General features: G+C 35.8%; 1 protein-coding gene across 2 annotated transcripts in view; it reads left to right on the top strand.

The window, feature by feature from the left end:
* The window catches only part of LOC144056455 (contactin-4-like), a 145,320-nt gene that overhangs the window by 58,354 nt on the left and 72,203 nt on the right, over positions 1–14,763 (top strand). For both annotated transcript variants that reach the window (XM_077573294.1, XM_077573292.1), the window contains exons 6-8: positions 6,213–6,416; positions 12,708–12,810; positions 13,863–14,047. In XM_077573294.1, the coding sequence (XP_077429420.1) occupies positions 6,213–6,416; positions 12,708–12,810; positions 13,863–14,047 (492 nt within the window). The remainder of the gene's footprint in view (positions 1–6,212; positions 6,417–12,707; positions 12,811–13,862; positions 14,048–14,763) is intronic.

Here is a 14,763-nt window from a genome sequence, read left to right as displayed (position 1 = left end):
AGAAAGTGAAACAGTAAATGGAAATACAAGGCAGCCTTGCAAATTAAAAGCATGGATTTAAAAAAAAAAAGAAGATATAATTAAACATCACACACTAAACAGCTTGAGGAATTCTTAACATGGAAGATATTACTTAATTACTACTATTGTATTGAATTGAATTATTTGCACTTCACTGTATTCCTTAAAATGAAGTTGTACAACCACATATTTTGATTGGGACTTTTTTTTTTCCTGGCCACTGGATTATTTGTTTGATTTTATTTATCTATTTTTTTTCTTCAAATAAATTTTATTGTGTGCTCTATACAAAATAACCTTAATGAGCAAATAAAATAAATAAATATAAAAATATAAATATAAATATAAAAATATATATAATTGCCATTAATTTCAAGCAATTTTAAGGAAATTTGCTATAATTATGATATATAGGTATTTAAATATATATATATATCTGTCATTGTTTTTGGGGAAAATGTATGTATCATACGTACTAATGGTATCGACACTTGGTATCGGTGAGTACTGAAGATTTGAGTATCTGCATCGGCCTTAAAAAAATGGTATCGAACATCGCTAATTTTTACCTTCCCTCTCAAAAAAATTTGTTTAAATTCTGGTTATACTGTAGGCTAAGGGTTGTAGGTCACATTAATAGTGGAAAAAGTTTAGAAATGATTTATCTTGTCCTCATGTTTTGTATCGCAAAACCCTGGCAATTGAACACAAGTGTGTAGACTTTGTCTACTATACATATCACTTTAATACCATAATCAAGTATATGTTTAATATCAAAGAAACCATTTTGACCTGTATTTAAAAAATACTTCAGCTTTACTATTTTTCCTTTGTACTAAAACTGCAGACAATGCTTCAGTTCATTTTCCCAGCAGCTTTTTTATTTTATTTTATTTTTAAATTTTTAAATTTTTAAATTTTTTAATTGTTTTATTTTTTTTTTATATTTTTTTTTATTATATATATATATATATATATATATATATATATATATATATGCTTTTGTTGATTAAAAAGGTCGTGTTTTTTATATACAGAAAAAGAATAAAAAATGCACTGAATCAAGATTATGTTTGAGATATCGTGTTTGTCTCTTTGTGGTACACTGACGTACATGTTGTGCCATGTATTCATGTGGGAGCAAGGGCAGGTGCAACCTTGGTCCAACACACTGGAGAGAAAAACATCCACACACATCATCATCCTGCCTTCAAATTTCTTTCATTCATCCCAACGGACATCTGCTTCATCATCACTCTTGTGTTCTTCTGCTCATGCACTACAGCCAAACCATAATCCCTAGGCCCAAATGATGAGGATCAGCATCTTACCTGTACAATGGGTGTACCCTTTTGCTGCCTGAGGTGTTGCATCATGCTGCGATAAATGGTCACTCATATGGAAGATGACAAAGGAAAAACGCACCGCATGACTGCTTGTGTAATTGCTATTGCACTAAAAAGTAGTAAGGTTTTCTTAAGCCCTGCAGTGTAAATAGGACAAATAGCTGTCAATTACACAAGTCAAATAAGTGTGTGGCAGCAGATTGCAAGTTATTACTAACGTTTGATGATTCATGACATCGCATTTAAGGGAAAATGACATCTAGATTTTATCCCTGTGAATGCATACATTATTTACTGTATGTTTATCATTATTATCATATTGTTGTCTTCGGGTAACATCAATTGAAAGTCAAACAACAACACAAAGAGAAAGAGACGTTAAATTATACTATGGTTATATTTTCATAAGGATTTGACTCCCCTTTTTTTGCAAATGTGCAGAAAAAGGATATATAACAATAATAATAATAATAATAATAATAATAATAATAACAGTTTCTTAATTTAATCATCTAAAAAAGTATGTCATTAATTGGTATTATTATTTCTGCTGTGTGCCATGTGAAACAGTAATTTAGTGCATTGGAGCTATATTTGTTTCTGATTTGTGTCCCTCTTAAAATATAATCACTGCTGTGCGTCTCATGGAGACCTAATGGTGCAGAAAACTACATTAACTTAATGCATTCAAATGACAAATATTATGCAGTATGTGCAAATCATTCACAAGATGTTGAATATAGAATGACAGTCGGTAAGTGTGCCGGAATCGCAAATCAAAGTCATGTAAATAAGAAAGTCATTAAGTGCAGTTATTGCTGACAAATTCATGTTGATAAATGATCATTATCTATGAGGATTCATTGTTGTTGTTTGCAACCATGCTTTTGTTCATGTTCTTTTACACTGAAGTGCTACAAGTAACGTAAAATTAATATAATTAGGCACTGCCAATGTTTTATTTTTTTACATAAAGCGGAAGAGAAACAAAAATAAAATCTAAGACTGCTTCTATGCCCATAGTTTATTTTTATTTATTTTTTACAAAATAAAATAAAATAAATGAAATAAGAAGCATAATGGGGTTTTTTTCAGACTGAAGCAGCTTGTTGTGCTTGGCTTGTCACCCTGACACAACCTGGATGTCTGAAAAAGACAACCAAACGGTGCCGGGGCTTCATTAATGTCACATAAACCAGGGCGCTTTCATATTTATTATGTGGCATTCCACTCACTGCACGAGAGAAGCAAAGAGATGTAGTTGCCAGGGAGACAGCTATTGGTGAAGATCAGGTGACGTCTGCATTTCACAAAGTTTTTTTTGCAAGTAAATGTAACCTAGTAACAGGTACACATACACAACCTTGAAACAAATAGTAATGTTCAATGCATTATAATACAGTTCAGAATTTTCAAAGAACTGAATGAGTTTGCGTTGTCCGCAGTGTCGACAGCCGGTGGTCCTGTGGAAAGCGCCATCACAAAAATACATAATATCATTTGTAAAATTGCACCTGTTAAAACTAATCATGTAGGGAAACAAAAGGCTCCCTGGAGAAATTATGTGGCTGTCAGACGGTTAAAGCTAAAGTGCCGCCAGGCAGAGAGACAAAGGAGAAAAACGAAAATTAAGTTTCAATATGACATCTATGAAGAAAAACGGAATGAATATAACCAAGCAATTCAACAAGTCAGACAGTCTTTGGTCTCTGAAATCACAAATGAAAATATTCATGATATTAGTTTACAATACACAATATATCACCCTTTAGAAATGTTGTATGAAGAATGCCTCATTCTTAAATAAATCACTGCCATCTACAGTATGTCACGAGATCCAAGAACGAATCTGTCCTGTCCTGTCAGAACTGGACTTGTGCCGTGGCAGACTTTGATTGCTGAGATCTAACAGAACTTGAAGACATATTATTTGGCCAGCTCGGGTCCTCCACCTGCTGCTTCCCTTCCTCTGAACTTTTTTTTTTTTTAAACAGTTTTTAACTACATAGCACCGGAGGTCTTAGATGTCATTATCGGGTCTCTTCAGGCAGGTACATTTCCCACATGCGGCTGTCTTCAAACCACTCTGAAAAGAATCATTTCCATCCAAGTGTCATTGCCAATTAAAGGCCCAGCTCCAACTTACCATTCCTCAGCAAAATAGTCAGCTAAGCAACTCAAACAAAATGCCCTTCTTAGATACCGGTATATATTGGTCTTGTTTTCGCCCTCACCATGCTCTATACATCATTCTTTACAAGAGTGAATGACCTTAAAAACACATGTAGACACAAAAAAAATTCCATTTTTGTATTGCTTGACCTCAGTGTCACTTTTTAGTGCACGATTAATTACCGCCCCTTTCTTTGAAAGCCTGTACTGGGGGAATTCCAGTCGCAACAAAATTTAGCAGTAATCAATTGAATAATAATGCATATATTTGTAGAGACTGGGGTCAAGTTGTATTTTACAATTTTAAAAATGGGCAGAATTTCACAAGTTACTTCATTTCATTTTTATTTTTGTTTCAGGCAATAACAGAACACACAGTCAGTGTCAAGTTCCACAAGGAGAAAAAAACAACAAAGAGAGAGAGAGAGAGAGAGAGAGAGAGAAAGAAAAAAAACAACAACAACAAAAGGATAAAGTCCAATTCTGCCTGAAAGGGAGTGGGAAGAAGAAAATTCATTTAATCCCACCCTCATCTCTCATTAAAAATTCCAAGCTACTCTGCTACTTAACCTTAAGACTCAATAATAGACAAGTACCCAGAGAGCAATAAATATGAAATAACCAGGGAACAAATTTATTGAGAATACAAATGATTTAGCATGGTGGCATTACCATAAGAAACAATAAGTGTTACGATGTTAACAACACAAATACACACATGTGGGAAGTAAACGATACTAGCACTGGTAGGACAGCATACACCAGAAATGGTAATAAATGATATACCAACAATGGTAATAAACAATATACCGATAATGGTAAAGAATTAGCAAGCACATACGGTATTTACACAGACAGAAAGCACTGATGTCATCTTAACACAAACAATTCTCAATGTATTGTGACCAGACCATTTTGTTTAAATAACAGTTTCAATCTACAAATGATTTTGCATTGTTTATGTTGTAAACAAAATTATTCCATAATTTAACACCACATACAGACACACAAAAACAGTACATGAACACACACTCTAATTGTGAAAAACGTTTGTACATTAGCCGGTAATGTTTTGTTAAAGGATTTGTATAAAATTATAGATGCATAGTATTTCACAAGATTGTGAAATTTTAACAACTTAGATTGAATGAACAATTTATGCATGTGCTGTATAGTGACTAATGGATTAATTGTATTCTGGTATGTGTTTCCCCAAACTTCGATACAATATGTGAGGTATGGAAGAACCAAGGTGCAGTAAAAAAATACGAAGTACATACTCATCAAGATACTGCTTTACTTTATTTAAATTTTTTAGGGTTTTAGAGATGTTTTAGGTTACATGTCTGACGTGGAGTTTCCAAGACAATTTACTATAATTTATTACTCCCAAGAATTAATTTTCAATCACACTTTCAAATAGCGCACCATCAATATTTATTTGTATCCAGGATCCATTTTTCGATTTTTCGACAAACAGCTTCGCTTTAGTTTTGCTTATATTTAAGGATAATTTATTTATGTCCATCCATTTTTTTCCACTATGCATAGTTTGTTGTTCATTGTAGTTATTAGCTCATTATAATTATCACTACTATGAAAAAAATATTGGCATCATCAGCAAATGAATAAATGTTAGTACTTGTGATACATTAAAGATATCATTAATATAGAAATTTATTTTTTTAGTTGGGCCCCAACACAGACCCCTGTTGGACCCCAGAAGAAATATTAAGTTTATTAGATGTCAGGGTGTCCATAAAGTCTCTTGACTATTTAAAAAAATTATTAAAAATGCAATTGATTAGATATTTTATTCAGGTTTGTTCTATTGTATTAAGTGTTTAAAAAACACACACAGTGTTTATCATTACTGACCTTAAGCAAAGGATTACTGAGGCCATTGCCACAATTGATGAGGCTATGCTACAGCGAACATGGCAAGAAATCGAGTACCGTCTTGATGTGCTTCGTGCAACTAATGGTGCCCATGTAGAAGTGTATTAAAAGAGGTAAAAAAAAAACCTTTAATAAACGCTGAATACAATAGAACAAATCTAAATAAAATATCTAATCAATTGCATTTTTAATAAATTTTTGAAATGGTAAAGAGACTTTATGGACGCCCTGTATATTCCCCCATTTTGACATATTGGGCCCTATCCTTTAAATAACTTTTTAGCCATTGTCCAGCCACTCCCCGAATTACATATTTTTTTCATAGTTAAAGAAAAATGCACTGAGCTGTCACCAACAGCTTACATATCCAATTATGCCATCTGGTGGCAGAGAAATGACCTCAACACAAATCAATATCACACTTGTTTTTTTACAGTACAGTGCATCTTTTTAATTTGAACTCAGTGTTACAAATTATTATGAAGTTACTGTATCAATTACTAAAAAATGCAGCCATATTTCTATTTGTTTAACATGTTTCCATCTTTATGTTAACAAGAGTATGAAAACTTAAAAAATATTTTACTATACATTTTATTGTACATTTAGAACAGGTATAAAATTTGCGAATAATCGTGAGTTAACTATTGAAGTCATGTGATTAATTACGATTAAATATTTCAATCGCCCGACACCCCTAATTATGAATTATGTTTATATACTGTATTCTGTTATTAGCATTGAATCATCCAGAATATTTCTTTATATTAACAGATCTGGAATTCTCCTGGATTTTCAACGAGTACCCATCGTTTGTGAAGCAGGATACTCGTCGCTTTATCTCGCAGGAGACTGGGAATCTCTACATCGCTAAAGTAGAGCCCTCTGACGTGGGCAACTACACCTGTGTCATTACCCACCCGGTCACAAAGACTCGAGTCCAGGGCCCACTCACCCCACTTGTGCTCCGTAATGATGGTAAGATGCACTTGCTAAAACACTCTGACTCACTTGTACATGCAGGTACACTTTCTGATGTCCTGTTCATTTGATGTGGTTTGGTAAACACATTAAGGATGGTAAAAAAAAAAAAAAAAAAAAAAAAGGATGGTAAATAGGTACGTTAATCACTTTGTTAGATTGTATTAATGGACAAAAGCGGCTCAGTCTTTTCCAATTTTGTGTCACACATAGTGTTTATGCCGCTAGCCCAAACTACCCTTATCAGATGTACATCATCTTTGTAAGACTGTGTACAGATCACCGAGCAGCATCATATAGAAGGGCTTTAAGATGTATGCCCTCTCTTACACCCATGGACATTAAGGTATTAAGTCAAAATTCTTTAGGAATAATGCTAATAAAAAATCTCGTTCAGTGATAGAATATGCGTGTAGTACTGTAGTAATGTTAGTATGAACACTTCCAGTTATTTATGCAGAAACATCCAAATCTAAAGGCTCATTTATCGCTAAAGAAAAAGGAATAAATTGATTGAGGATCTGAAGGGGTCACAAACTTGTGATCAGTTAAAATTAAGTTTCAATTCAACCTTGAGGAATGTCAAGAAATCCTTAACCTTCATTGAATTGTTTTTGTTGAAAGAAAGAAGTGGGAATGCAAATTAACGTAAAAGGTTACAGATATAATAATTTCCTCGCTTGTTTTAGAATGTCCTTTAACATGTGAATTGGACGCATGGGTTGGCCTTATCAAGGCACTCCAGAGAAAAGGTCATTTTCAGCAAGCAATGCTAATTTTCCTTGTCATAAAAAAAAAAAGTCCATTTTTTTTTTTTCACAGTTTAGTGTCATTTTGACATTTTGATGGGTTTATTCACAGATAGCTATTCATATTTCTTATTAAATGTCATGTATATAGTAAGATATTAACATATTACATTGAATATTACAATAACATCAACTAATATTATATTCATTAATTATTATTCTGGTGCCTGAAAGGTGCAACTCCACTGGTTGGAAATTTCAGAAATGATGCCTTCAAAGATGGAATGGTGTGACACTAATACGAAACATTTCCAATTTCAAGTATCTGAAACCAATGGAATTACCTGCATTCCTGCAATTGCCATAAAATGTGAACGGATCCTCATTTAAGTCATAACAATAGACAAACACAGTTAAACTAATACCACAAAAACAATTACAGTTTTCCATGTTTATACTTAACACAGTAACATCACAATGTAAGATGGAAAAATTGTGAACCTTTGGATGAAAGCACCGATTGATCATCTGGCAGAAATAAAGATTTGATAGTCAGGAGGAATTTTAGCCCACTTCTCTTTACAAAACACTAATTTTAGTGTGAATGGCTCGCTTGAGGTTATACCTTAGATTTCTCAGTCCCTTTTCACAAAGCTTTATCCTTTTCATCGCTTTGGTAAAGTTCAATATCAGTCTCTCATCAGACTACAAAAACGTCCCTGTTTTTTTTATTTATTTTTTTTATGTCTACACTCCAAGGGTTGTTGCTGATGTCAACTACCCGATATATTTTTGTTTTTTTGCTTTTGTGCCTTTCTTTACAGCTTTTGAAAGAGGCTAAATATAATATCCTCTTTTGCGTGTTCCAAAAATTTGGAGACAGACTTCTTGTAAGAAAAAACACCTTGCAAAGATGATTTATTAAAACAGAGATCTCCGGACATCGGGACAACCCTGAACATCACGTAGGAGGTGGAATTTTCAGAGTGCCCATTGTGCCCCCTCCCTTGCGGAAGAGGGCTTCTTATAGTATCGAGCTTGGAAAGTGAAACGCCTTTTAAAACACGTTATACAACAGATTTGCAGCTGTGCCGATCTCCAGACAAAATACATTACCCGGGTACTTTTTCTCAAAACAATATCTCACAAACAAGATGAATCAGATTTAGAGTGGCCGTGAGCGATGGCGCAAACAGAGTGTGTGTGTGTTCGAGGCAGATTCTGTTCTCACGAACAGAATGTGTTTTCGCACACTGAGAAGGAATTTTAGATTAAACAAAGTGTATGGCTTAGGTTAAGGTCAAATTATACTGAGTTCAACACTATTTCACCTAATTTACACATCTATAAAACATTTCAACATGGTTAATATATGAAATAAAGAATTAAAATGTTAATAATGTCTAACACTTTCCAAATGTAGTTAATGGCTGTTGTTTCCCTTAGTCTTCCCAGTTGTCTGGTAGTAGTTGGTAGTTTTTGGTGGTGTTTGTTTTTTGTTTGTTAACAGTATAACGTAGTCTTCACAGGCAAATCTCAAATCTGAAAGAGTGCTATTAATTTGTTTTGGTGTCATTTTTTTAATAATTAATTAAATAGATCACACCTTGACAACAATACACACCTGTTCCAGTACATTTGCTGAGGTGAAAAATGAATGGTTATAAATAAAAGATGCTGTCTTCTAAGTTGTGCATCCATTTTTGTATAAATTCATGGAATAACATGTTGATCTCTTCTTCTATCGTTATTGTTTTATGTCAACCCAAATATTTTTACTCTACAGCAAATAAAGTATTTGGTGTCACTGTTTGAATACTTTTTGAGTGGTGTGTATCCACTTAACAGCTTAATGCAAACAATAGTGGCACCATTCCAAATAATGAGGTCATATCCAGGACTATGACCAAATACAGTCTGGTCTTCATCCAGAATCAATGATAAAAGAATAGAATATGCTTTATCACAAATAAATCAATTATATTGGATGATGTGATCTACAGATACATTTATCTTGCAATTCTATTTTCCCTTTCCCTTCCTGTTGCCCTGCGTTTTCATTCATTTTTGTCTGATGCTTTGCTGCAGGCCACACAACAAAAGCCATCCCGATGTTACAGGGACTTGGTTAGTGAGTTCATTTAACTGCTAAAGGTTACGGTATGAGACAATTACCTGCACACTTCTACCTGTCTGCTCGAACGTGGATGATTGTGCTGTGGTTACATTCCACTCTGAGACATCTGTGATAGGGATCTAAATTTGCTTTCATAGTCACTCAGGGAGCCATCCTGATAGCACGTCTCACCAAATCAACAACACAAAACTGGCTTTTTCCTCCATTTCTATGGCTATTTGTGCACAAGGACTTTGAATTACAGCATTCAAAAGGGTGTATTCTTACACGCCTGAATGGAAGTAGCTTAAAATATGGGATCCATATTTGGCTGGGCTATTTTGTAATGAGGCAGACATTCTGAGTCTTGGATTTAAAAGCAGACCACAAGGGTTGAATAGTTACGCAAAGCTTTACTGAACTGAAGGAACCCGTAAATGTGATACACACAAATACTAACTACTAATGGAATGTAAAGCAACAGCCGTTAAGATGCCTTGCAGAGAGGCCTTTGTCTGGCAACAAGTCATTGGGTGGAAACTCCCTCATTAATATTCCATTCAGTTGTAAATAGTAGCTCCCTGTAAAGCAGTGCTTCTCTATTATTTTTGTTTACGCCCCCGCCAAGAAAGTAGAAAATGTTTCACGCCCCCACCCCCTTAATGCTCCGCCGCGACTATAAATAGTATAATTTGTCTATTAAATTGCTGTAACTACACCTGTGAAAGCAGCTTCTGTAATACTGCTTGCACACTCCTGAAATGAAACCAGCACTTTCACCTACTGTAGTAGATGTGCAATTACTTAAAAAAAAAATAAAAAATTGTTTTGGCAAAATCAACCCCATCATTGAGTCATTTTGGGATGGGCAAAAGGACAGCGCTGTTTGTGGTTGGTATTGTCGTAATTCGTAAACCACCTCCTCCGACTCTTAACCTTCACGTAGATGGCCTCTCTCACTCTTTCAAACAGTCTGGCTTCACCATCAAGCGTACGTACATTTTTGTCTTAAAAATAGCGTTCCTTCTGTTTGAGATGCAGGTCTGAGTCTCTCGCTGAGTATCTCATGACCTGAAGAATCAGCACATCTAGGTTGTGCCATGCTTCTGCTCAATGGTTGTTTAGTCACCCCAATATGCAATGTGTACAGTATCTGTGCATTCCTCACTGCACTTGACTGCATATACCAGATTGTTTTTCTGAGTATGGGGTGTCTGATCTTGGGTTATACCAATCTTTGTTACCAGGTTTGAAATATACCGGAATGTTGTGTTAGTTGCAAATCCTCCTGAGTTTCTCAGACAGACCTGAAAATAACGACTAAGAAGATTGTTGCTTTACAAGAACGAACTGTTTTGGTGAAGAAGGAGCTGAGCCGAAAAGCGAAGCTCTCGATTCACAGGTCGACCTACGAACCTACCTTTACCTATGGTAACGACATACAGCTTGTGACTAAAAAAACAAGATCCCAGATACAAGCGGCCAAAATGAGTTTCCGCCGCACGGTTTCTGGGCTCTCCCTTAGAGAAAGAGTGAAAAGCTCGGTCATCGGTCAAGCCACTGCTCCTCCAGAGGAGCCAGCTGAGGTGGTGCGGGCATCTGCTTCAGATGCCTCCTGAACGCCTCCCTGGTGTGGTGTTCTGGGTATGTCCCACTGGCGGAAGACCCAGGACACGTTGGAGAGACTATGTCTCTCGACTGGCCTGGGAACATCTTGGGACCGGAGAGATGAAGTGGCTAGGGAGAGGGAAGTCTGGGCTTCTCTCCTAAAGCTGCTGTCCCTGTAACCTGACACTAGATAAGCGGTAGAAAAGATGGATGGATGGAAGATTGTTGCTTCTGCTTCTCTTTTCCATCTCACTAACCTTGCTCTTTCACCTACTGGAGGGAAAATATGATTTTCACAAATGCAAGGCGAGGCAAGTTTATTTGTTTAGCACATTTCGTACTCAAGGCAACTCAATGTGCTTTACACAAGGAAGGACAACACCTATAAGCATCCAAAAAAAAACATTCAGAGCAAAGCGTAAACAAAAGTAGGTTACAAAATTTACTAAAAGAACATACATTGACAATGTTAAAACATTAGACAGCAAACATAAAAAAATAAATAAATAAAAGGGAAAAAAACATAATTTAAACATGTTTAAAAGACCTTAATCAAAGGTATGTGGGGGGGGGAAAGCTAAGTTTTTAACCAGGATTTAAAAGCATTTACACTCAGTGCTGACTTCACTTCTGTTGGCATCTTATTCCATTTGTGTGCAGCATAACAGCTAAATGCAGCTTCACCATGTTTACTTCGAACTCTGGGTTCCACTAGTTGGCCCAAGTCTGTAGAGCCCAGAGCCCTACTAGGTTTGTATTCAATCAAAGGATCAGATGGGGTAATAACCACAGGTTTTGAGGGCCTCTCTCAAGCGCCGATGCGCTTTTTCTTTGGCCTGTGAGCTGGTTGGCACATTATCAGCTCTATGTTGTGGGGTTCTGATAACCCCTAGTTTGTGCTCCAGTGGGTGGTGTGAATCAAAGAGATAGTTGGTCATTACGCGTATATTTTCTGTAAACACCAACACGGATGTGATGATTTTAAAAATGAAAATGGGGAAACTTCGATGACAATGGATAGATGGATATTTGGATAGCTGGATGGATAGATTAGAGAAAAAGAAAAAGAAGAAGATTTGATCGGGAACATAGACTTTAGTGGCACACACTGGAGATAGATAGATAGATAGATAGATAGATAGATAGATAGATAGATAGATAGATAGATAGATAGATAGATAGATAGATAGATAGATAGATAGATAGATGGATAGATAGATAGATAGATAGATAGATAGATAGATAGATAGATAGATAGATAGATAGATACTTGAAGGCCACATTCTCAACCCTCTCTTTGTCCCAAAAATATTCACATGCACAATAGGAATATTTTTAATCCAGCAGAGCCGCTTCACAGAACATAAATGGGATGCTTTGTAGACACATTGACAGCTCCCATGGGGTTTAATCGGAACATTGTCTGGTTCATAACGGTTACAACTACAACAGATGGATCTCATCTGAATGCAAAAGCTCAAATTGTCCATGAATTGTCAAAGTTGTATCACATCTCTACTGGGGAGTGATATTTTGGTCTCATTTTTCTCATTACTTTCAATTGAAAGAACTTTTTGTGTCAGTGCTGTGAGGAAAGCGGGTTTCTGCTGCTCAGATCACAGTTGGAAGCTGAAGAACATTTCATTGTATAGAAAACACAGGCTGCATATGAAAGAGTTTTCAGAAGCCACCAAAGAGCAAGCACAACTTGTCAGTAGATTATATGATGTGTTTTCTTTTGATACATGTTTCGAGATTAATTTAAAAAATAACTTTAAAAAAGCACAACCAAAATAAATGATGTTGTCCCTGCAGGTGTAATGGGTGAATATGAGCCAAAGATTGAAGTTCAGTTTCCTGAGGTGGTTCATGTCGCCAAAGGATCCACTGTTAAGCTGGAATGCTTTGCACTGGGAAAGTAAGGCAACACTTGCATCAGACTCAGCACTCTTAACACAACATAAAAGGAGATTTATTACTGGAAGTTTATTGCGTGTTTGTATTTGCATGTGTTTCACATCTTAACTGCTATCCTCGTGCATTTCAAGGTTGCAAAGCTGAAAGAAAATACAGGTCACCCGTTTCAGTTAGCGTAGAAGGTTTTGTTGTTATGGTTGTTTTTTTAGTGTAATGGATCCCAGACTGCAGCATAAGATAATATGATTAAAGTGAAAATGTCTGACTTAAACTCACTAGGGTCAGAGGTAATTCCTGCAGTTTTAAATTCAGCAGGGACTGAAATACCTAATAAGCCTTTAATATTTTTGTATGAATGTGATGTTAGTGCGAGCAAAATTGCTAGTAAAGCCTAAAATGTTGTGCTCCTTCCTGCCTTATATTTCAACAACATAATAGACACTACTTTTAAGTATTCTTTTGTTGTTGTTGTTTTTAACCCTACTGAAAACTAAGAAAAGCATATACCATAAAATGTAGTGCACCGAGGTAATTTTCAGTTTGCAATATAGAGATAATGGCACTGAAATGACTTGATAATTAAGAACAGAATAGTGTCGTATTTTGGAAAATCAATTATAGGAAATGTATGCCCAGCATGGTAACTGTATTACATGTAATATTTTTGTAATTGAAGATTTTATTCAACAAATACCAAAAATAAATAAATAAATACAAATTACAATTTTGTGCATGGAATAAGAGACAACAAGGCAGACGCAAATGTATTCCTTTTCTGGATTTTATTACGTTTTAAGATACTTAGTGGTGGAAAATATCTTATTCTATTAGATGTGTGTGCCTTTTGCTCACTTAACGTTCTTCAATCAACACGAGTTGAGTCTGAAATATTGTATTACTTTGAACATTAGATGATTCATGAATGAAAGTCCCTCAATGGGGTTTCCATGAATTATATAAATGAACAATTGCTAGAGCTTGGACATTCAACTAGATGAATAAAAGCTTCTTTTTTTTTTATTACTTTGTTCAATTCATGTCTCTTCTCACCAGCCCAGTTCCGTCGATAAACTGGAGAAAAGCGGATGGCGTACCTTTCCCCAGGAAAGTGGACATAAGAAAAGCAAGTGCTGTTCTGGAAATCCCATACTTTCAACAAGAGGATGCTGGCACGTACGAATGTGTAGCTGAGAATTCCAGGGGAATGAACACTGTAAAAGGAAAGCTTTCTTTTTACGGTAAGTTCTGTGATGATCCCGTGGTGCGTACAAACACAATTAGACTTCTCTCATCCGTCAGAACTGCATTGTCGCTCAGTGGCAGCAACAGTAGACCGTTTGTGTCTCACGTGGCTTACATGAAAAGAGAGGTGCGTTTTAACAGCACATCAAAATGATTAAAGACTGTCAGTCATGATGCCTCTAATATTTTGATCCAGATTAAAAGGAGTTATGTGGATGAAGCTGAGCCCTTGCCGATGACCTTGATGGGGATTTTTGTATTGGGTTCCACCAGATGGCATCATGATTGACATTCTTCCAACTTCACTGAAGATAAAAGCTATGAAATGCACTGTACATAGACCAGTAGCACATATGTCAGGGACATAATCTTCCCCAAAGCGTCTGGAATGACAGGAAGGAGGTCAGTGGATCCACTCCAGTAGTTGAACCCTCTCACCTATTGCGAGTGTCAAAAAACAATGTACATTGTAGAAATATTCTTACCTGAATATTATTTTACAATAGGCACAGGTTGTACACTTCAACAAACCCTGGCTTTTCTGCCTAGCTTTCTTTATTTTCTCCCGCTAGTCCAACTGTGTCAGCTGTCACAAAGAACTTATTTGGGGCATTAAGCAATTTGCCATTGTTTACAACTTTACTGGAAGCGCTCTGTCTTTTTCCCTTTAACAACCCAGGAGCACACAATGATCCACAGCGGCTGGCCATAC

This window comes from Vanacampus margaritifer, chromosome 8 (assembly GCF_051991255.1).
Source record: "Vanacampus margaritifer isolate UIUO_Vmar chromosome 8, RoL_Vmar_1.0, whole genome shotgun sequence".
Classification (NCBI taxonomy): Eukaryota; Metazoa; Chordata; class Actinopteri; order Syngnathiformes; family Syngnathidae; genus Vanacampus; species Vanacampus margaritifer.
Note: the sequence above shows the minus strand (reverse complement) of the source record. Positions and strands in the feature narration are given on the sequence as shown.